Genomic DNA, 23,346 nt, shown 5'->3' with positions numbered 1-23,346 from the left:
CTCCCTCTCCCCAGCCACCGACTCTAGCTCCTCCGGGGGTATACCGAGGCGTTCCCAGGCCAGTCGAGACATATAGTCTCTCCAGCGTGTTCTTGGTCTGCCCCGGGGCCTCCTCCCCGTTGGACATGCCCGGAACACCTCTCCAGGAAGGCGTCCAGGAGGCATCCGAACCAGATGCCCGAACCATCTCAGCTGGCTCCTCTCGACGTGGAGGAGCAGCGGCTCCACTCCGAGTCTCTCCCGGATGTCCGAGCTCCTAACCCTGTCTCTAAGGGAGAGTCCAGACATCCTGCGGAGAAAACTCATTTCAGCCGCTTGTACCCGCGATCTCGTTCTTTCGGTCACTACCCAAAGCTCGTGACCATAGGTGAGGGTTGGGACGTAGATTGAACGGTAAATCGAGAGCTTTGCTTTTCTGCTCAGCTCTCTCTTCACCACAACGGACCGGTACAGAGCCCGCATTACTGCTGACGCTGCACCGATCCGCCTGTCAATCTCACGCTCCATCTTTCCCTCACTCGTGAACAAGACCCCGAGGTATTTAAACTCCTCCACTTGAGGCAGGATCTCACTTCCAACCTGGAGAGAGCACTCCACCCTTTTCCGGCTGAGTACCATGGACTCGGACTTGGAGGTGCTGATCCTCATCCCTACCGCTTCACACTCGGCTGCAAACTGGTCCAGCAAGAGCCGGAGGTCCCGGCTCGATGAAGCCAACAAGACCACATCATCTGCAAAAAGCAGACATGGAATCCTGAGACAACCGGACACCCTCCGCCACTTGGCTACGCCGAGAAATTCTGTCCATAAAAATTATGAACAGAACCGGTGACAACGGGCAGCCCTGACGGAGTCCAACTCTGACTGGAAACCAGTCAGATTTACTGCCAGCCATACGAACCAGACTCCTGCTCTGTTTGTACAGGGACTGGATAGCTCGTAACAAAGAGCCCAGTACCCCATACTCCCTGAGCACCCCCCACAGAATACCCCGAGGGACACTGTCGATTGCCTTCTCCAGATCCACAAAACACATGTAGACTGGTTGAGCAAACTCCCATGCACCCTCCAGGATCCTAGCGAGGGTAAAGAGCTGGTCCTGTGTTCCACGACCGGGGCGGAATCCGCATTGTTCCTCCTGGATCCGAGGTTCAACTATCAGTCGGACTCTCTTCTCCAGTACCCCCGCATAGACCTTACCGGGGAGGCTGAGGAGTGTGATCCCCCTATAGTTGGAACACACCCTCCGATCCCCCTTTTTGAAAAGGGGAACCACCACCCCAGTCTGCCAGTCTAGAGGCACTGCCCCCGATGTCCACGCGATGTTGCAAAGACGTGTCAACCAGGACAGCCCCACAACATCCAGAGCCTTGAGGAACCCGGAGTGAACCTCATCCACCCCCGGGGCCCTACCGCCAAGGAGTTTCCCTACCACCTTGGCCACTTCAGCCCCAGTGATAGACGAGCCCCCCCCGGGGTCCCCAAGCTCTGCTTCCTCTGCGGAAGACGTGCTGGTGGGATTGAGAAGATCCTCGAAGTACTCCTTCCACCGTCTGATGACGTCCCCAGTCGAGGTCAACAGTTCCCCACCCCCACCATATACAGTGTTGGTGGAAAACTGCTTTTCCCTCCTGAGTCGCCTGACGGTTTGCCAGAAACTTCTTGGAGCCGACCGAAAGTCGTTTTCCATGTTCTCACCGAGCTCCTCCCACACCCGAGTTTTTGCCTCAGCGACTGCCGAGGCCGCAAGCCGCTTGGCTCCCCGGTACCTGTCGGCTGCCTCCGGAGTCCCCTGAGCCAACCAGGCTTGATAGGACTCTTTCTTCAGCTTGATAGCCCCCCTCACCCGGGGTGTCCACCACCGAGTGCGGGGATTGCCACCCCGACAGGCACCGACAACCTTGCAGCCACAGCTCCGTTCAGCCGCCTCAACAATGGAGGTCCGGAACATGGCCCACTCGGACTCAATGTCACCAGCCTCCCCCGGGATGCAGTCGAAGCTCTGCCGGATGTGGGAGTTGAAGATCTTTCTGACAGGTTCCTCTGCCAAACGTTCCCAGCAAACCCTCAGCACACGTTTGGGCCTGCCAGGTCTGTCCGGCATCCTCCCCCGCCATCTGATCCAACTCACCACAAGGTGGTGATCAGTTGACAGCTCAGCGCCTCTCTTCACCCGAGTGTCCAGAACATATGGCCGCAGGTCAGATGATACGACTATAAAGTCGATCATCGAAATGCGGCCTAGGGTGTCCTGATGCCAGGTGTACTTGTGGACACCCTTATGTTCGAACATGGTGTTCGTAATGGACAAACTGTGACGAGCACAGAAATCCAATAACTGAACACCACTCGGGTTCAGATCAGCGGGGCCGTTCCTCCCAATCACGCCCCTCCACGTCTCACTGTCATTACCCACGTGAGCGTTGAAGTCCCCCAGCAGAACAATGGAGTCCCCAGAATGAGTGTTCTCCAGCACTCCCTCTAGGGTCCCCAAGAAGGCATGGTACTCTGAACTGCTGTTCGGTGCATAAGCACAAACAACAGTCAGAGCCCTTTCCCCAACCCGAAGGCGCAGGGAAATTACCCTCTCGTCCACTGGGGTAAACCCCAACGTACAGGCGCAAAGCTGGGGGGCTATGAGTAAGCCCACACCTGCCTTACGCCCCTCACCCAGGGCTCCTCCTTGGATCACCACCTTAACGTGGTGGAGGGGTTTGCGTGCCTGCGTGAGCCTAGGAGCTATGTTGTCGGGGGCAATAGCCCCTGGTAGGGTCTCCCAAGGCAAATTGGTCCTAGGTGATGGGCCAGACAAAGAGTGATCCATAAAGACAAGGATGAAAAAGATAACAACGAGGACACAGCCTCCCTTGCCCGGAGCAGGGTTACCGGGGCCTCACCCTGGAGCCAGGCCTGGGGGAGGGGCTCCTTGGCGAGCGCCTGGTGGCCGGACTTTCACCTATGGGGTCCGGCCGGGCTCAGCCCGAAGGAAATACATGGGTCCACTCTCCCATGGGCCCACCACCTGTGGGAGAGGTAGTAATCCGGGTCTGGTGCATTGTGGATCGGGTGGCGGTCGGGGTCGGGGGCCCTGGCGTTCTGATCCTCGGTTACTGAAACTGGCTTTTGGAACATGGAAGTAATATGTATTAATTAAAATTCATATGTATATAAAAATTAAATATTAAGTATTTGTTAAGATGTTTCTAAAGCTGTTTTTCAGACATCCTGGCCTGTAAAGTATAAAATTAGTCAAATTATGTCTATGGTGTTAACAATAGTTTAATTATAGATAAGATTGTGACCTACTGTAAACTTTTATCCACAGTGAGATCGTATGACAGAACGTCATCATGTTGAGTAACAGGCATTGCCTTCTTAGGAGATTCCTTTATTCTTTTATTTTTTATGAAGGAGGTGCAAAGTACATGCTAAAAGTTATACATTACCTGCTGAGGCCATTTTTGATATCCCCAGGACAGGGAAATAACCTCACGAAGGACATGTATTAAATGTAAGTAGTTCATTCTTTTAGTTTTACATTATGTTAGTAGTTAAAGCTTAATGGTAATATATTATGTTGCATTCAGTAGTCAGTCATTGTTTTTAATGAGAATATTTTTGTTTGTTTGTTTAACAAGAAGATTATATGAAATATTTCATACTTAAACAAGTGTTTAACTTTGAGTATGCGTTCTTGAATTGAAGCGGACAAGAAACAAATAACAGCCTGCCTACTCAGATATTTTCTACTTGTTGTAATATGCTGGCCATTGAAATAAACACTGTTTTTGCATATTTTATGTAATGTTATAATTGCATAGGTGTTTTCTGTACACTGTAGCTTCAAATTATATGAGAATTAAGTACAGTATCTACAGTTAAATCTCAATACAATGTTTTGGTTTAGATCAGTGCACATTTGTGAAGGTATTATTTTGTTTTGCCTCCACATACAGAACATTTTCTTTTATATAAACACAGTAAATGGTGAGAAATATGAAACTCATACAGCTGGTGTGAGATAAATATAAGTGGCAGTCATGGAAAATGGATCCTCGCCTACGGCTCCAGGTAGGAATTAATTTAAACCATCTTTATATAATGTGTACATTTTTGTATATATTGTGTCCACACTTTGTCTCATTTACAGTTTCCATTCTTTTAAAAAGACTTGCTTTCATTATTTTAAAGAAATCTGCATCCACAAAGTTTATTCTCAGATTTTGGTTGCTTTTTTCGGCTTTTTGCAATCCAAGTGAACTCAATAATAATTTTAGACTCATCAGTTCATATATGTATGTGTGTGTGTGTGTGTGTGTGTGTGTGTGTGTGTGTGAATGAGTGTGTATGTGAGTGCAAGTGTGGGTGTCCAGGGTGTGTTCCCACCTTGCTCCTAGTTATTCTGGGTAGGCTCCGGACCCACCACGACCCTGAACTGGATAAATGGTTATAGACAATGGTTATAACAAATGGTTATAAACACTATTATGTCTACTGTTACATCCGTTTTCATTTTAACTAGGCTGTTTAACCATTTTGGATTTATAACTTCAGGTTCAGGTCAAAGTACTCCCAAGCCTATGTGGCTATAATTACAAAGCAGAATGTTTTTTATGAAGTGCTGTTGGAGGGCTTGAATTTCACACACATTCAATACTGCTGTCTGGTCTTGCTCTACATGGCCTGGCATTTCTCCACATTTATAGAATCGTTCACTACAGTGGCAATCTTGTGCTGATATATGTTGTTTCTGATCTATTTGACATTTATGTCACAAATTTGATCCAAAGTATTGAGCTTTATGCAGTGACATAAATATTCAGGAGAAATAACAAATCACAGATTCTTGTTTTTTTTTTGCTTTTTACAAAATGTCTTAACTCTTTTGAACAAGGTTTTGTTGCAAGAATGGTAATATAACTTGTCTCCGACTAAATATAGATGAGCTGAGGATTGTGCTGTTGGGGGAAGCTGGATCTGGAAAGACTAAAGTGGCCAGTCTACTGTTGGGACGAGAAGACATAAAGGAAGACAGGGAACAATGTGTTTTACATGATTATAAACAAGCAGAGCGTAAGATCTGCCTGGTGGACACTCCAGGATGGGATACACATTCCATGCAAAATATACCAGACATTATTAAGAACGAAATTGCCAGAAGTGCAACCCTTTGCCCTCCAGGACCTCACTCTGTGATTGTGGTGCTGCCTGTGGCTGAACTCTCTGAAGTACCTTCTCCAGATGAGTTAGAAACATTGCAGCAGCATGTGGAACTCCTGACAGAGAAGGTCTGGAAACACACAATGGTGCTGTTCTTATGTGATGGAGATGTGGCAGACACCATAGTCGAAAAACATGTTGAGAATGCAAGAAACATTCTGGACAAATGTGGCAGCGAATACTTTGTTCTAAGAAATGTGGGCTCAGAAACCAATATTCATGCGCTCCTCAAGAAAATAGAGAATGAGGTGGGTAAATCCGATGATTACCCCCTGCCACAGAGCAAACCCTCAAAACATGAAGTTACAGAGGCAAAGAGGAATACAATGACTTCTATAGAAGAGTCAGAGGAGAGAGTAGCACTCCGGCAAAGACGAGGAAGTACTCAAGTGCTCCCTCCAAGTTGTAAGTATATTACATCACATTTGACATTCATTTTAGCCGCCCAGTTTTTTTTCTTACAGTGTACGAGCAGAACTACTACTACTACTGTTAATATGCTTTTGAATAAAACAGTTCATGTAGTTAATAACTAAATATTAATCTACATAATTGTTTTCAGTGAATGAAGAACAGAAGGCTCCTGGAACTCCAGAAATTGTTGAAGCTATCAAACAGCAGACTCAAGATGAATTCCATATTCCACCGTACCTCAAACCAGTAACCATAATATTAATGTCAATCTTTGGGGCCCTTTTAGGCTCAGTGACTGGGGCTTCATATGGAACACTAGGGTCAGCTGTGGGGATTGTTGTTGGTTTTTTTGTATCAATTCCAGTCTCTGTTTGTCTGATATATGCCATAAAGCTGGCACAAACAAGAACATCTTAGACACCCATATTTTAAATAAATATATAAGTATACATACACAGGTGTGCAATTTATTAAATAATTGTACACTGTTACATTTTTGTGTCTTTGGTAGTTGATATGTTTGACAGGCAAGTATGTATTTATCTTCTATAGCTTATTTATCTGCTGTTTAAGTGAACTCAAGATTTGTGTTTTGTCAGGGACTGTGAATTAAATATACATCCTAAAACTTGAGAAGGCACAGAGCTGTTGTAGGGTCTACACATCAAGGCAAACGAATGAAATACATAACACATTTCACTTGCAGTAATTTCACTGTAAAAGTTATATGTCACATTGTTTTGTTTTGTTCAGTATGAAGTTGCAGTTTGCAACATATAACAATGTTTATTATAAATACTTGTGGAGTCTGTAAGTAAAATGCATGTAGGTGTGTGTTGGAGTGAGTGGGTGGGTGGTAACGGTGGAGTCCTGAACATATACCCAATTACCAATGGCACTTCAGAAAAAGGAAAAACTGGCCCAACACATGCTGGATAGCGGTCATGCTCTTTAGTTTTTATTTATATTTGTGGTCGCAGTCACACAGCTCCAGGGACCTGTAGGTTCTGGGTTCAAGTCCTGCTCCAGGTGACTGTCAGTGAGGAGTGTGGTGTGTTCTCCCTGTGTCTGCATGGGTTTACTCCGGGTAACTGTCAGTGAGGAGTGTGGTGTGTTCTCCCTGTGTCTGCATGGGTTTACTCCGGGTGACCGTCTGTGAGTGGTGTGATGTGTTCTCCCTGTGTCTGTGTGGGTTTCCTCCGGGTGACTGTCTGTGAGGAGTGTGGTGTGTTCTCCCTGTGTCTGCGTGGGTTTCCTCCGGGTGACTGTCTGTGAGGAGTATGGTGTGTTCTCCCTGTGTCTGCGTGGGTTTCCTCCGGGTGACTGTCTGTGAGGAGTGTGGTGTATTCTCCCTGTGTCTGCGTGGGTTTCCTCTGGGTGACTGTCTGTGAGGAGTGTGGTGTGTTCTCCCTGTGTCCGCGTCGATTTCCTCCGGGTGACTGTCTGTGAGGAGTGTTGTGTGTTCTCCCTGAGTCTGCGTGGGTTTCCTCCGGGCGACTGTCTGTGAGGAGTTTAATGTGTTCTCCCTGTGTCCACGTGGGTTTCCTCCGAGTGCTCCGGTTTCCTCCCACAGTCCAAAAACACATGTTGGTAGGTGGATTGGCAACTCAAAAAAAAAGTGTCCGTAGATGTGTGTGAGTGAATGTGTGAGTGTGTTTCGCCCTGTGAAGGACTTGTGCCCCCTCCAGGGTGTATTCCCGCCTTGCGCCCAGTGATTCCAGGTAGGCTCTGGACCCACCGCGACCCTGAACTGGATAAGCGCTTACAGATAATGAATGAATGAATGAATGTATGACTACTTGACGATTCTTAGGTAGCAACCGACAAAAATGTTTTGCATTAACCATTTTAACAACACACACAGTATATAAATCTAGTTTTCCTTTGTGTAATTATTGTAAATATTGTATATATTTTACATTAAACAGCACAATATACACACAGTGAAATGAACTGTTGGACTGGATTAAGTCTGTGACTTTGACTGAAACATTAAGATAGATCAAGTTCAATTAAATATGTCAAAATCGAAACGTTAAATTTTCACTGCATGTTTTTTAATTAACCCAGTCCCATTTTAAAATGAAATAGAATTACAGGGAATGATTTGTGATCTGTATGTGTGGCATATTTAACTTTTCTCTGAACACGTAGGTTACAAAGAACATTTATGTTTCCATATTCTTTTAACTTGTCATTTGTTAATAAAGGCTTGGGTAGCTCATTCCACTCCCTAGTGTCCAACAATTCCAAGTAGCCTCCATATGTAAAAACAAACCAAGAACATGAATGAATTATCGAATAAACCTGTGCTGTTTACAACATGTGAATTTTATTCTGTTTACTTATCTTCCTGTGTAAAGCGCTTTAAAATCGTGCTGTAATTGTTTATAATAATATTGTATAAATAAGGTTTTCAGTGAACAACTTTTTTGTATTTTGTAAATATAAACTGATTTAAAGTTTGACAATATTGTTCTGGTATCAGTCATGCTAATAAAACAGTTTTAAGTCTTGAAACTTAAGAGGTGCGTAGGGAATAGAGAGAGAGAGAGAGAGAGAGAGAGAGAACAAGGACAGGTTACTTCTGTGCCCAGAGCCCATAATTTGCTGCTACACAATTGCACACAAAATTATTTGTTCAAACTTGTCTGAGCCAGATTCACAATGTCATTTTTACATATCAAAGCAAAGAAAGGGGATTACATTCACGGATGACAGCATAAAAGTCGGGAGATAGGATTTTAGTAGCCTGTATACATAAAAAATATAAGGAATATATATTGTTTTATTAATTTCTTATGATTTCCTCTGTGAACATTATTTTCATCTGATGCCGAAGTTTTCCATATATTTTATTGTTTTTAACTTGAATTTTCTTCTTTCAAAAATAAGGACTAAATCTTTTTTTTACAGGAAGCAATAAATTATTATATTTGTACTCATATTAATGACTGATATTATTCAGAGAGAAATACAGGAAATACTTTTTTCACATTCACTATTTATTTGTATCATGTTTTGTTTGAAATTTCATTTAACGTCTTACATTTAAATTGTTTATACTTTTTGACAATTAAGAGCTGTAGCCAGACTCTCTTTCTCAATAAGTGTTTATTTTTCAATGTGAGATATTGTATATTTATGTTACATACATTTTTCCTATTCGAATCTGTGTAGACTTGTAGCACGTAAGGAATAATATACCTAAGTCTAACAGTATTATTTACTTTCTAACTTTGTCATGGCTGCATTGGTAGTAAAATATTTTGTTAGGACTTTCACAGTCATTTCACAATTTTCAAATATCAGAGAGAACTTTAATGTTAAAATCACATTGTCCTCATATCAGCACATCAATCAGTATGGATTCTCACTGACCACAGACGGTTAGACCACTTTCAAAACATAGATTTTTTTGTTCATGAAAATGATTGACATTCCTCAAAGTAAGAGGAGATATAGGAATATTTGTTCAGTAATTATCCAAAGATCGTGCTGTGTTTGAATCTATTTTAACTCCTCTTTCAGAGCTGAGGGTTGTGCTGCTGGGGAAAGTTGGAGCAGGGAAGAGTAAAGTGGAGAGGTTCCTTTTGGGCAGCAAGGATTATATCTAAAGTTACTTAAAATAGTAATTAAACACGTGGAGCTTCTGTCTGAGAGGTTCTGGAAGCACACATCCAGCGATGAAGAAGTGGAGGACCCTGCAGTCAGACAGTACATTCAGAAAGCAAACAGACTGCTGGAAAATTGTGGCAACAGACACTGTGTCCTCCGTTCTGAAGACCAGGTCCCAGAGATCATTCAGGAAATAGAGGCAATTGTGGAAGGAAACTGTGGTGAGTTCTTCCTGCCACCAATGTACTATGAACATATACAGACCACAAACCCTAAGAATATCACAGAAATTATAAAAATGTACGAGAACAGAGAAGAAATGCTAAGAATAATTCAGTATAAATGAAAAGCAGAGGAAGCTGTTCTTATGAAAGTCTTCGGGGAGTAGGGCTGGGCGATATGGATCTAAAATAATATCACAATGTTTTAGGGTATTTTGGCGATTACAATATTCTTGGTGATATGACTAAACTCTGAAAAATATTTTTATTAATTTCAAGAACACACTATTGCAACCAAAGAAATGTTATATTAATATTAAAGTTTTATTTTACTACTAATATAACAGTTTGAAACATTCAGAAGTGACACTCCTGTTTTTTGTAGAAAAGTCTCAGAGCCACTTTCCACTGTACTACACTTTGACTAAATGACTCATGTAAGGAGCATATGCCATATTAAGGGCAATGGCATGATGTCATCACATAAATAAGTCATAATATCATGATTATCACAATATTGAGTTTTTTTTTATTGTTTTAAAAATTATTGCGAAATTATCACAAATGATACAATATGGCACAGCCCTATCAGGGAGACCGTCCTTGTCATGGGTAATATTTTAGTTATTTATGTTTAGTTATTATGGAAACGTTATATGTAAAATTCTTAGTAAAATATTTTATTATATCCTCTTACCTCTCTCTCTCTTATCCTTCAAGATATTTTGCATAATCCAGAAAGTTGTGACCCCTATACTGAGAACTTTTTTTGAAGGCCACAATTCATGCACAGTTGAGTGTCTCCCTTGGTTTAGTACAATTCAACAAAGTAAGCAATTTTGATAAATCCGATAAAGAGTATTTTCCCGTTTTCCATTCCATTTTCTACATGGGCCCTCTGTCCACCTTGTTTGTTTTCTGGAAAAAGCTTTTCGTTGGAGGTGTGCACTCACAGAACCAGGAGATCTCAGCCAATAGCATTCAACAAGTGCCTACCAAGTCCTCTGATTGGTCAGAAGGGTTCTCCAATCCCAATTACTTTTGCACCACACTGAACGTGGAAGTTGTCATGTGTGCATCACAGATTCCAGCAGGTGTAATCATTTATTTGTGTCTTTGCAAGACAAATATTCCCCCCAATAAATTATTGCATTGCACAGATTCACATATTTTTTCTGTGAATGTGCAGCTTTTTTGCATGTGTGAATGTGTTTTGCACCATATTACCTGCTGCACATGGTGGAAAATTGTGATATTTACAGGTTTGCAACTCCTGGAGAGATTTTCTCTGTGATTTCAAATTTATTGATACACATGTGTGACTATTTTATGCAACTACAAATTTCACTGTCACTTTTGCTCTGGGGTTTTGCACCAAATACACCTCCATATATTGTGCACTTGTTCAGATTCGACCTCTGGTGTCTAGGCATATAAATTACAGTAACAAAATCATCAAGTGCAACTCTAGTGCTTGGGTGGGTATCATTTTGCTGACAGAGAGGCAGAATTAATTTCATAATTATGTCATTTATACTGAAAATATATTTTAAAGCTGAAAACATTGTACTCTATAATTATTTATATATTTATTGCACATTAAAGGCATGAGCACTGACTAAATGCTGTGTATTGCACTTACTATGTTTTGTTCTTTCTAGATATTGCACTGATCAGATACTGTGTAAGTTTAGTTCTTTCTAGGTATCTGCACTGGCCCTTGTTCTGGCAGTGTCTGAGCTCAAGGGGAGACTGGACACATACCTATTTGTACCAGTGAGGATAAACATTCTGTTTGAACACTAAGCACATTTGTGAGTCGCTCTGGATAGGAGTGTCTGCTAAATGCTGTAACTGTACATTTTTTATGTGTTTTTTTAATTAACACAGAATTGGTCTCTGTATTAGAAACAGGCATTTAATTGTTCTGTCACACTATGGCTGTTACTGACTGCTGAGTGAAACTGAAATTATTGTTGGTCTTTCTTTTAAGTTATCTTTGAATGTTCAAGTCAGGGTTTGGCAGGCAAACCTAAACCTGGATATGCTTAAAAGAGTAAATTCTCCTTACCGTGAAATGTGTGTAATGTTTGCACCAATTTAACCTTTTATTATTATTCATTTGGAAAACTTGCTGTGCTCCAACATCTGTGCAATAATCATGCTGTCTTATCAGCATCTTGACATACCACACCTGTGAGGTGGATGGATCTCGGCAATGGAGAAGTGCTCACTAACACAGATTTAGACAAATTTGTGAACAATATTTGAGAGGAAAAGGCCTGTTGTGTACATAAAAAGGCTTAGATCTTTGAGGTCAGCTCATGAAATATGAGAGCAAAAACAAAAGGGTTGTGTTTATATTTTTGTTCTGTAAGTCTAAACCAAACTATCAAATATGTCTGAAAACTCACCAGGCAGGTCTTTAATACTGGTTCACACTCCCTGTGGCAGTCCCTTTAGAGATGTAGTCCTTCTGTGTCTGTTTACAAGATGGAAGAGAATCACATATAAAGTGCACAACCACAGAATAACAGTACAACTCAGTTTACTGTAAACCAGGGATGCTCACCTCAGATCCTGAAGAGCCTGTGTCCAGCATTGTTGGATCATTTTCCTACTTGAGAAGACCCACTTAAACGCAGCAATTAATAGAGGAGTAGAACATGAGAATCATCACACTGTGCTGGACACCAGCCCTCTAGGACAGGAAATAAATGTCCCTGTTATGGAGTATATATGATGAATACATTTACAATCTTATTGTAGTCTTTTTATAGTTATGTATTTATTTTCTGTATAATGTATTGCAAACAATGCTTTATTTATTTTTTTATTGCTAATGTTAGCATTAGATAATGTAGCTAGAGACAATGGCAGAACAAAAATCCAGTAAAAACATTTATGAGATCAATTAGCCTAACGATCTAAACTTCAAGCTCTAACGTAGCTACATTAATATGTGTTTGTCTGTCGGTAATTGTTTTTTTATATTATTATTCGCAAGGGGATATGGACGACATTTAAATTCTGAGGTAACTTTACTGGCTAGCTAACACTAATCTAGCATGTTACTGAAAGAGCAACTAAGGCTTAACCATGATTATAACGCACAATTAATAACCAAAGTATTCATTAAATACATTGAACTAATTGTATTCAAGGTCGAGTGTTTTTGAAATAAATTATTTTCGTACTTAGATACAGAGTTTGTGAGGGTCCGTGTATCGATCGATGGCTCCGCTGAAGAATCCGTTAAAAAACCGCTTCAAACCTCAACAACCAGCGGCTCGCGCTGCCACCTCCCTGACGAGCACGGGTTTAACCAAACGCATGCGCAAGGGCACCCAGCAATTCTATTCGCCGTGTCTAAATCTACACACACACACACTTATGTTGGTATAGCTATATTTGCAAGGACGTCCGTAGAAATAATGATTACTGTAGCTAAATAACGCCACCCAAGCTTAACTTCAGTAACCAAAAAGAGACCTGTTTACTCTTATTTTTTCACACAAAAGTGCCCCTTTGTAAAAAAGTTGAGGACCAATAAAGTGTCCTGACAGTACAACAAAAATGTGAGAAACTTATCCTTGCGAGGACATCTGGTCATAATACGCCCACCCCACACACAAAAGCAGTATTAATTCACTAAAAACTTCATCCAATCTGTAAAAGCTACCAAATACCCCTTTTCAACCCAAGTCAATTTCTATCTGAAATAATAGTAATAATTAAAAAAATAAATAATAAAATTATGTCGGTATGGAACTCTGGATTTTTTCAAAGTGGCCAATAGGTCGTCATTTTACCACACAGCAACGTTATTTCCCAGTAAACATTTAGCCGTTGATTCAACGTTGAAATAACGTAATGACTGCCCTTTAATCAACGTTATTTTAAGGTTGAAAATGAAAGTTGAAAAGACGTCCAAACACAGACATTGAAAAGACGACTATTAGACGTATTTTGGACGTCCATTGACGTTATTAATTGGTTCCTAAATGAATTACTTGTATAAAACGCATATTGGGCGTCTACTGACGTTTAAAACATGTCCTTGACAGACAGACTACTTTTAGACCTATTTTGAACGTCCAGGGACGTTCCTTGTTTACTGGGTTTATAATAACCTTGTGACAACGTTGTTCAGTAAACGTAATCAGTTGTAGCAACGTTGTAAGAAAGTAGACAACGTTGTGACAAAGTTGTGTGTTTGCTGGGTTGACATTTCAGAGACTGTACTCTATTAAATAATGACACACTTCTTTTTAGACTCTTAAAACACTTAAGCTGAAGACCTTAAAGTGTGTATGCTGGTTAATATTTGTACAGGTGTTTGATTATGTATGACCCCACAAATTATTTTCAACCCCTAGTGACTGAAGTGTGATAAATCCGCTTAGTTAAGCAGAAATTAGTCTGATACATTAGGATTTGTACAGGTTGTGCTTTGCACTGTAAGAGAACTGTACTAAATGTATATGTAGCAACTGTATATATGTGTGTGTAACATGTAGCAGCTGTATATGTATATATGTATGATATGTAGCATCTGTATATGTATATATGTGTAATATGTAACAGCTGTATATGTATATATGTGTGATATGTAGCAGCTGTATATGTATATATGTGTAATATGTAGCAGCTGTATATGTATATATGTGTAATATGTAGCAGCTGTATATGTATATATGTGTAATATGTAACAGCTGTATATGTATATATGTGTAACATGTAGCAGCTGTATATGTATATATGTATGATATGTAGCATCTGTATATGTATATATGTGTAATATGTAACAGCTGTATATGTATATATGTGTAATATGTAACAGCTGTATATGTATATATGTGTGATATGTAGCAGCTGTATATGTATATATGTGTAATATGTAGCAGCTGTATATGTATATATGTGTAATATGTAGCAGCTGTATATGTATATATGTGTAATATGTAACAGCTGTATATGTATATATGTGTAACATGTAGCAGCTGTATATGTATATATGTATGATATGTAGCATCTGTATATGTATATATGTGTAATATGTAACAGCTGTATATGTATATATGTGTAATATGTAGCAGCTGTATATGTATATATGAGTAATATGTAACAGCTGTATATGTATATATGTGTAATATGTAACAGCTGTATATGTATATATGTGTGATATGTAGCAGCTGTATATGTATATATATGTGATATGTAACAGCTGTATATGTATATATGTGTAATATGTAACAGCTGTATATGTATATATGTGTAACATGTAGCAGCTGTATATGTATATATGTGTAACATGTAGCAGCTGTATATGTATATATGTGTCATATGTAGCAGCTGTATATGTATATATGTGTCATATGTAGCAGCTGTATATGTATATATGAGTAATATGTAACAGCTGTATATGTATATATGTGTAATATGTAACAGCTGTATATGTATATATGTGTGATATGTAGCAGCTGTATATGTATATATGTGTGATATGTAGCAGCTGTATATGTATATATGTGTCATATGTAGCAGCTGTATATGTATATATGTGTAATATGTAGCAGCTGTATATGTATATGAGTAATATGTAACAGCTGTATATGTATATATGTGTAATATGTAACAGCTGTATATGTATATATGTGTGATATGTAGCAGCTGTATATGTATATATGTGTAATATGTAGCAGCTGTATATGTATATATGTGTAATATGTAGCAGCTGTATATGTATATATGTGTAATATGTAACAGCTGTATATGTATATATGTGTAACATGTAGCAGCTGTATATGTATATATGTATGATATGTAGCATCTGTATATGTATATATGTGTAATATGTAACAGCTGTATATGTATATATGTGTGATATGTAGCAGCTGTATATGTATATATGTGTAATATGTAACAGCTGTATATGTATATATGTGTAATATGTAGCAGCTGTATATGTATATATATGTGATATGTAGCAACTTTATATATGTGTAATATGTAGCAGCTGTATATGTATATATGTGTGATATGTAGCAACTGTATATGTATATATGTGTAATATGTAACAGCTGTATATGTATATATGTGTGATATGTAGCAACTTTATATATGTGTAACATGTAGCAGCTGTATATGTATATATGTGTCATATGTAGCAGCTGTAAATGTATATATGTGTAATATGTAGCAGCTGTATATGTATATATGAGTAATATTTAACAGCTGTATATGTATATATGTGTAATATGTAACAGCTGTATGTGTATATATGTGTGATATGTAGCAGCTGTATATGTATATATATGTGATATGTAGCAGGTGTATATGTATATATGTGTAATATGTAGCAGCTGTGTATGTATATATGTGTAACATGTAGCAGCTGTATTTGTATATATGTGTAATATGTAGCAGCTGTATATGTATATATGTGTAATATGTAGCAGCTGTTATAAAAAGCCACCAAAAAGGCAAACCTAACACAGTCCTCCCCTTTAAAGTAACGCTGCTCTTGCGTAAGTGAGTTAGATCATTGCTTCAGGGCGCTAGAACAGTCGACTCTTTCGGCTCCCAAACGACTCTTTCGATTCTTTAACCGTTAAGCAATATCATACCTCATTTGTAAAATGTAATACCTGTTTTTCTCAAGTGATGTTCCCGTACCGCTGGAATGAGTTGGAGCATTTTCGTTAATCCTCCAGCATTCGTGACACTGTCGTAGACGAAACAAAACAAATTTTCAGAGCAATGCTCGAGACTTCACAGAAGCGTACTCTTTCTGCAGAAAAGGAGAACAATCCAACGATTAAGATCTGTAATTATTACGAAGAACACTAGTCATAAAGTAGAGTAAAATCAAAATAAGGAAACTATATTGAATCGCATTGTCAAGGTGAATCGGTTCCCAAAGAGTCATATTTTCAAACACATCGAGGTCTTCGTTGCGCAGAAGAATCACCTGGAAATCACAGACAAAATCTACGAATAGTTGTGAGTTCATCTTTATTTTTGCACCCACCCTAAAGTGAGAATATAGTGCATGCACATTTGGTCTTTTGATAGTTTGATTTTCCGTCAGCCCAGTGATTCTTAAGCTAACGTTACTGGAACAACTTCCGGTATTATGTAGCATTAACTATGGCCATCTTGAAGGGAATGAGCTACGTTGAAACATTAATAGAATAAAAATAAAGATAGTTTAGCGTTCAGTTTTACAAATACGTTCCAGATTACTTTGGACTACGACTGTAAGAATTCCTGGAACAGTTTTTTTCCTCCATGATTATTCTTCTGAAATGAATGCCTTTACTACATCTCTCTTCTGAAAAGACTTGTTAATGAGTGAAATATTTCCCTGAAGATTGGATTCAGACATCATTACAGGGTCAAGTGCTGGATCACAAACCCAACGGTGGGTTTTTATAGCTCTCCCACCAACACTCGGCGATAAGCCACTTTTTTTATGCTTTCTAGGAGTTATCCGAGCGGTGTGTGAACAATTGAATGCCTCTGCTCAGAATCTACTGCCGTAAAGTTGGTTACTGCCGTAAAGTTGGTTTCATATTCGACATTCCGTTGACATTCGGAATTCCGCTTTTTTCCCGCCAGTTACCAAACGTATATTCATCATTCATACAGTTGCAGATTCCTAATGTAACAAACGATCCAGAACATGACACCCATAACCTTTATTCACTAAACTGTACTTGCTGAGATTAAGCCAGAAACGCAGCCGATTGTCGCTGTTTTTACCCCTGCGCCCAGCTCCAGCGTTAGGGACCGTCGCACAATTACTAAAATAAATGTATAGTGTTTAATGTTAATATCCAAATATTAATCTCTTTCCTTATTGTACCTAATGATGTCACATCAACTTGCAACTGTACACAGTTTTATTCCTTACATACTAAGGCTAATTTCGGTGAAAAATTTTATTATTATTATTATTATTTGTTTATTTTTACTGAATTAAATAACCAAATACATATTAAAAGTTATGGGACCAAATGATATCAAAACAACTCAAAAGTACAGATATTTATTCTTTACACATTACAAGGCTTATTTTGGTGAAAAATTAAGAAATTTATTTTATGATGATTAAAACAACAATATAACTCTATTAATCTCTCACGTCGTTGGACCTAATGATTTTAAACCAACACAGAATAATATAGATATTTATGCTTCACATATTACAAGGCTTATTTTGATGAAAAATTCAGTCATTCATTTTATAAAGATTAAAATAACCATATAAATCTATTAATCTCTCAGTTTATTGGACCTAATGATGTCAAACCAACTTACAAAAGTCCAGATACTCATTCTTGACACATTACAAGGCTTGTTTTGGTGAAAAATTCTGTCAGTTATTGTATAATGATTAAAATAACCTTATAAATCTATTAATCTCTCACATTACTGGACCTAATGGTGTCAAACCAACACAGAACAATATTAATTCTTTACACATTACAAGACTTATTTTATTAAGTGGGACAGGGGCATGTTTACCACTGTGTTACACCACACTCTGTAAGGGTTTGAGAACTGAGGAGACCAGTTGCTGTAGTTTGAAAATAAACCGTTTCTGATTCTTGGTTGTTATAAGATTTCAGCTGCTCAACAGCTCAGGGTCTCAGTTACATTGTTTTACCTTTGATAATGCACCAGATGATTTAGGTTGGTGACAGGTCAGGACTAGTTTAGCTCCCGGACTCTTTTACTAAGAAGCCATGCTGTTGTAACCCATGCAGAATGTTCATTGGCCTTGTCTTACTGATATAAGCAAGGTCTTCAGCCGATAAAGACATTGTCTATATGAGAGCATGTTGCTCCAAAATCTTTAAATATTGTTCAGCATTAACGGTGCCTCCACAGATGTGCAAGTACACAGATGTACACTAATGCCCCCTCATACCATCATGGATGATGACATTTGAACTGTGCACTTATAACAAGCTGGACGGTTCCTCTCCTCTTTAGCCCAGAGGATGCATAATTTCATATTTTATTTTGTCAGACCACAGGGCACTTTTCCACTTCACCTCAGTACATCTAAAATGAGCTAAGGCCCAGTGAAAACAGCACTGTTTCTGGATCTTATTTATATCTGGTTTCTTCTTTGAATTTGTGAGTTCTAACTTGCATTAGAATAAATCATGTTCACAAACAGTGGATTTGTGAAGTGTTTCTGAGCCCATGCATTGATTTCAACTACAAAAACATACCTGTTTTTAATTCAGTACCATCTGAGGCCCCAGAGACCACAGCCAGTTAATACTGGATTTGGGCCTTGCATATAGAATAAATGAATGAATGAATTAATTAATCAATCAATTTAGACTCAAAAGTGTCCGTAGGTGTGAATGTGTGTGTCTGTGTTGCCCTGTGAAGGACTGGCGCCCCCTCCAGGGTGTATTCCCGCCTTGCGCCCAGTGATTCCAGGACCCACCGCGACCCTGAATTGGATAAGCACTTACAGATAATGAATGATCAATCAATTTATGAGGTGTATTGGCAATAGGAATTGAAATCAATGCATGGTTTCAGAAACACATCTACACTGTCTGTGAACATGATTTATTCTAATGCAAGTTAGAACTCACAAATGCAAAGGAGAAACCCAATATAAATAAGATCCAGAAACAGTCTGCATTCTCTGGGCCCTAGCTCATATAAGATGTACTGAGGTGAAGTAGAAAAGTGCCCACGCAGACACAGGGAGAACACACCACACCTCTGACAGACAGTCACCCGGAGGAAACCCACACAGACACAGGGAGAACACACCACACTCCTCACAGACAGTCACCCGGAGCGGGACTCGAACCCATAACCTCCAGGTCCCTGGAGCTGTGTGACTGCGACACCTACCTGCTGCACCACCGTGCTGCCCGCAACAGAGGAACTTCTGTATTTAATTAAAAATGGATGAAAAAGGCAGCATTCATTATTATTTCTGTAACATAATTAAGTAACTCCTGTGTAAAGACTCATGTCACTTTTCATCATGTGCATGTGGAAATGGTTGCACCTTGCACTGCTCCCACGGTGGTATTGCTTCGTCCCATCCGCATCTGTAAGCTTTCAGAAAATGTGCAAATTACGTACGAAATGAATACCGGACAGAAGGCTGCGTCCGTATCCGTATTTAACGTTGCGCATAAACCAGGCCTTTGTTGTGCGTTGCACTGGTCTGACAGAGCAGTGCTGCTGGAGTTTTTAACACTGATGGACAACATTCTGTAGAACTACAAAGTGGGACTGATAAAACAGAAAATAATGGTAGAAACAAACATGTCATTTTGGTGATCTGTCTGATAGGTGTTTAATATGTTAATGTGTAAAGTTGTGGTGCACAGTGATATGGGAATTATATGGGTATCGGCAGATAAGTGCCTTTTTAAGGATTATTGGCATCTGACTGATGCTTTGATTTTACCAATATTTCAAACAGATAATATGCCAGATAAAGACTGGGTGACAAAAAAGAGCTCAGACTCTTCCCCTTCTGACCGTATGTAGAAGCACAAAAGCAGTGCTGAAGCACTTATTTATGTATTGTAGAATAGTTATATTGTTAAGATGTTATATGAATTAAACTAATTATTATTATTTTTAATGTACGAGTTTCAAGTTGTGTTGCTCATACCTGGATAAAATTAATATGCATTTCTTCTGCTTTTCTCTGATTAGATCATGCTGCACAGTCCAAATCCTCACTGTCCACAGAGCCTTCAACAGCCCCAACTGGGATGTGAAGAAATGCACACAGAAAGAGAGGATCTTGGGGAACAGCCTTTTGAGAGACGGACCTGTACACTGCAAGTGGAGGAGACAGAGGAGAACGACATGAGACATAGGCTTAATAGTGCTCTTGGGGGTCGCCCTACATGTGAGTAGCCTATAAATTCACTCGCTGTTTTACTACTGCATTTAAAGGAGCAATCAATCATTTTCTCCTGTGATTCTTCTTCATAGATCACACAGCTATGAAATGTTTAATTACTCCTATATATAATCCTGCAGCTCTTCGACAACAAACACATAATTATATATCATAATAATTAAGTTATTAATGAGAAACAAGTTTGGTGGCTGTTTTTTTTGTGCTGGTTCTACAACACTTTAGTACCTAGGAAAGAAGTAATCCTCCACCAGTTAGTTATTGATGTGGAAAGTCAAATCCTATCGTTAACACTCAGTATAGAATCGAAAGCAGTAGGTGAAATCATTCTGAATCCTGATCTGTATATCGTCACTGTCCGATTAAAAACATGCATCTCCATTTTTGTCAATTTTTAGTTTACGATGTCATTAAAACACAGCAGCTGTCCTTCACACTGTGTGAACATTTCATGATGAATGGAGCAATAAAGACACTCCAAATATTACTCTAAAGTTACTATTTGGGGAGATACATTTTTAATTAGACAACGACAATAATTAAATTGGTTGTTTTTTTAGGATATATTAGCTTTGTAGCTCAAAATATAATTTTGTGTGTGTGTGTGTGTGTGTGTTTTCACAGTCAGCAAGCAGACAGACAATTCTGAAGATTCGAAGAACTCCAGGAGTAGCGACATATAACAACAGATGATGACTAAACTTAAGAATTGTACTGCTGGTGGGGTCGGTGAAATATAGATCAGAAACAACACAGTTATTAGCTAAGCTTTCTAGATGCAAATTAATACATTGCCACAGTGAACAATAGCATGCCATGGCCACATTATTTGTACATCTTTGGGTGCTATATTGAATATACTGTGTTTGCACAATCTGAGCAAATATTGCAAAGATGACAGTGATGGTTTGTTGGCCTTGTGCGTTTATTCCAGCATATGCTCACTCCACTACTTTAAAAAATGTGAGTATTTTCCAAGACAGACCACACTGGTTTGGTTTTTTTTCTATTAATTATGGTAGCAGCGCCAATGGCACAACACTAATGGTGCTGAAATTTCACTCTGTGTTCAGGTGCAGTATGAACCTATCAGTGCTTTAAGAACAGTTACACAAGTTTACGAATTTTATAACTTTGTTGTACCCCGTTATGTTCAAACTTCACCTAAATAACTGAGAGTTGCTCTACGAAATATTGAGAATACCGTTTACTACATGTGCTATTGCTTTTCAAGTTATTATTATTTTAATACAGAGAGTACTATCTTTTTTGGCCCAGGGTTAAGAGCAATGCTCATGGGTTTAGTGTCAAGGTACCTCTACATAAAACGCATTTCTGCCACTTTATAAATCCTCAGAGAAGCTGCTGTTACTACTGTTCTTTTTAGAGTGTTTACTATGTTCCATGCATTTGTTATTTCAGAAATACTTTCCTATGTATGTGTTAAGTTTTTATATTATTATGTTCTTATTTCAAGTCATACCCAGGGAGAGCAATTAAAATGTATTAGAGTTATAACTATGAACTACACCAGTCTTCTCTTTCTGTAAAATGTAAAAAGCTGTGGTTTTAAATATTATTTGTGTCCCCGCGTTTCTTTGGTGGTATAAACTTTATCTTTGTACTTGAATGTAGTTTTTTCAGCTGAGCAACAAAACCTGCTGAGTCGGTGTGCTTGGATCCCTTCTGTGGTTGGACTTTGTTGAGTGCTGCTATTGCATGAATGTTTTCTTACCAAGACTGTTACATAAAGAAAAATCACTTGAAACTAAGTTAACTGTGTAAGCTATTTTGCTGAACTTGTTTGACTGTAATCAGAAACCTAATTTTAATACAATTGTAAATTGTTGTGATGCACTTGTTTTTCAAGAGTAAACAACTGCAGCACAATTGTTTCAAAGGGATCTGTAATCACGGTATTTATTTAGAATCACTGATCTATAAATGGACAAAATCAGAATGTACATCTCTGGCTCTGAAGAAATAAATATATTCAAGTACATAATCTGTGAAAGTGAATATACACTTACATTACGGATTATAGTCAAATATCATTTAGCTTCCTGTTTTTCCATTTTATTGAAGGACTTGAGCCTCCCCTGGAGGTTTATCCCTGTAACAGCATAGAGTTCCAATCACCAGACAAAGTAACTACCATGAATAACATTTTCTTTCTGTTTTTTCCGCAGCCTTTATCACACAGATACTATAACACATTCTTAATCCATCACGCTCAGATTCTCAGAATTAGCACAACAACAAAGACTTGTGATGTTTATTCTGGGCTAATTTGGTCTTCTATGAATATTTTGTTCGTTTGTTTTAAACTTAAGCTATCAACAACACTCCAAAAAACGGTCAGTCCAGTTAAACTGTATTTTGTAACTGTGACCTGTAAAGTGTCTTGTTTTTTTATTTTGACAAAAAAAATTGCATCTAAATAAAAAGATGTAATCTTTCACAGTGTGTCAGTTATTCACGGAGGTGGGCGTTTGTAAAAGGTGTCAAAGCTGATCATTCTGATGTAGCACAGCAGGTAGGTGTCGCAATCACACAGCTTAAGGGGCCTGGAAGTTGTGGGTTCGATTCTCGCCCCGGGTGACTGTCTGTGAGGAGTGTGGTGTGTTCTCCCTGTGTCTGCGTGGGTTTCCTCCGGGTGACTGTGAGGAGTGTGGTGTGTTCTCCCTGTGTCTGCGTGGGTTTCCCTGGGTGACTGTATGTGAGGAGTGTGGTGTGTTCCCTCTGTGTCTGCGTGGGTTTCCTCCGGGTGACTGTCTGTGAGGAGTGTGGTGTGTTCTCCCTGTGTCTGTGTGGGTTTCCTCCAGGTGACTGTCTGTGAGGAGTGTGGTGTGTTCTCCCTGTGTCTGTGTGGGTTTCCTCCCACACTCCAAAAACACACGTTGGTAGGTGGATTGGTGACTCGAAAGTGTCCGTAGGTGTAAGTGT

General features: G+C 39.3%; 1 protein-coding gene and 2 long non-coding RNA genes across 4 annotated transcripts in view; 2 read left to right on the top strand and 1 right to left on the bottom strand.

Moving 5' to 3' along the window:
* LOC136692404 (uncharacterized) overlaps positions 1–12,774 on the bottom strand; it is a 78,863-nt gene extending 66,089 nt beyond the window's left edge. Inside the window, exons 1-4 of one of the 2 annotated variants that reach the window (XR_010801943.1) lie at positions 12,671–12,774; positions 12,046–12,174; positions 11,888–11,955; positions 8,769–9,498 (exon numbers count right to left, since the gene is read on the bottom strand). This is a non-coding gene — a long non-coding RNA (uncharacterized lncRNA). Of the gene's footprint in view, positions 1–8,768; positions 9,499–11,887; positions 11,956–12,045; positions 12,175–12,670 lie in introns of those variants that run through there. The other variant, XR_010801942.1, reaches the window with a different exon arrangement.
* LOC136690800 (GTPase IMAP family member 9-like) lies at positions 4,041–6,051 on the top strand. The gene is made up of 3 exons (XM_066662812.1): positions 4,041–4,071; positions 4,942–5,625; positions 5,783–6,051. Exons 1-3 carry the CDS (start codon positions 4,041–4,043, stop codon positions 6,049–6,051), a joined length of 984 nt encoding a protein of 327 aa, XP_066518909.1.
* A 3,355-nt stretch (positions 12,775–16,129) lies between the features above and the next one.
* Positions 16,130–22,832, top strand: LOC136692405 (uncharacterized). Its single transcript, XR_010801944.1, has 3 exons — positions 16,130–16,478; positions 20,190–20,388; positions 21,025–22,832. It is a non-coding gene; the product is annotated as an uncharacterized lncRNA (long non-coding RNA).
* Positions 22,833–23,346: the final 514 nt, after the last annotated feature.

The sequence above is a fragment of the Hoplias malabaricus genome, chromosome 3 (assembly GCF_029633855.1).
Source record: "Hoplias malabaricus isolate fHopMal1 chromosome 3, fHopMal1.hap1, whole genome shotgun sequence".
NCBI lineage: Eukaryota > Metazoa > Chordata > Actinopteri > Characiformes > Erythrinidae > Hoplias > Hoplias malabaricus.
This window is presented reverse-complemented; position numbering and strand designations above follow the sequence as displayed.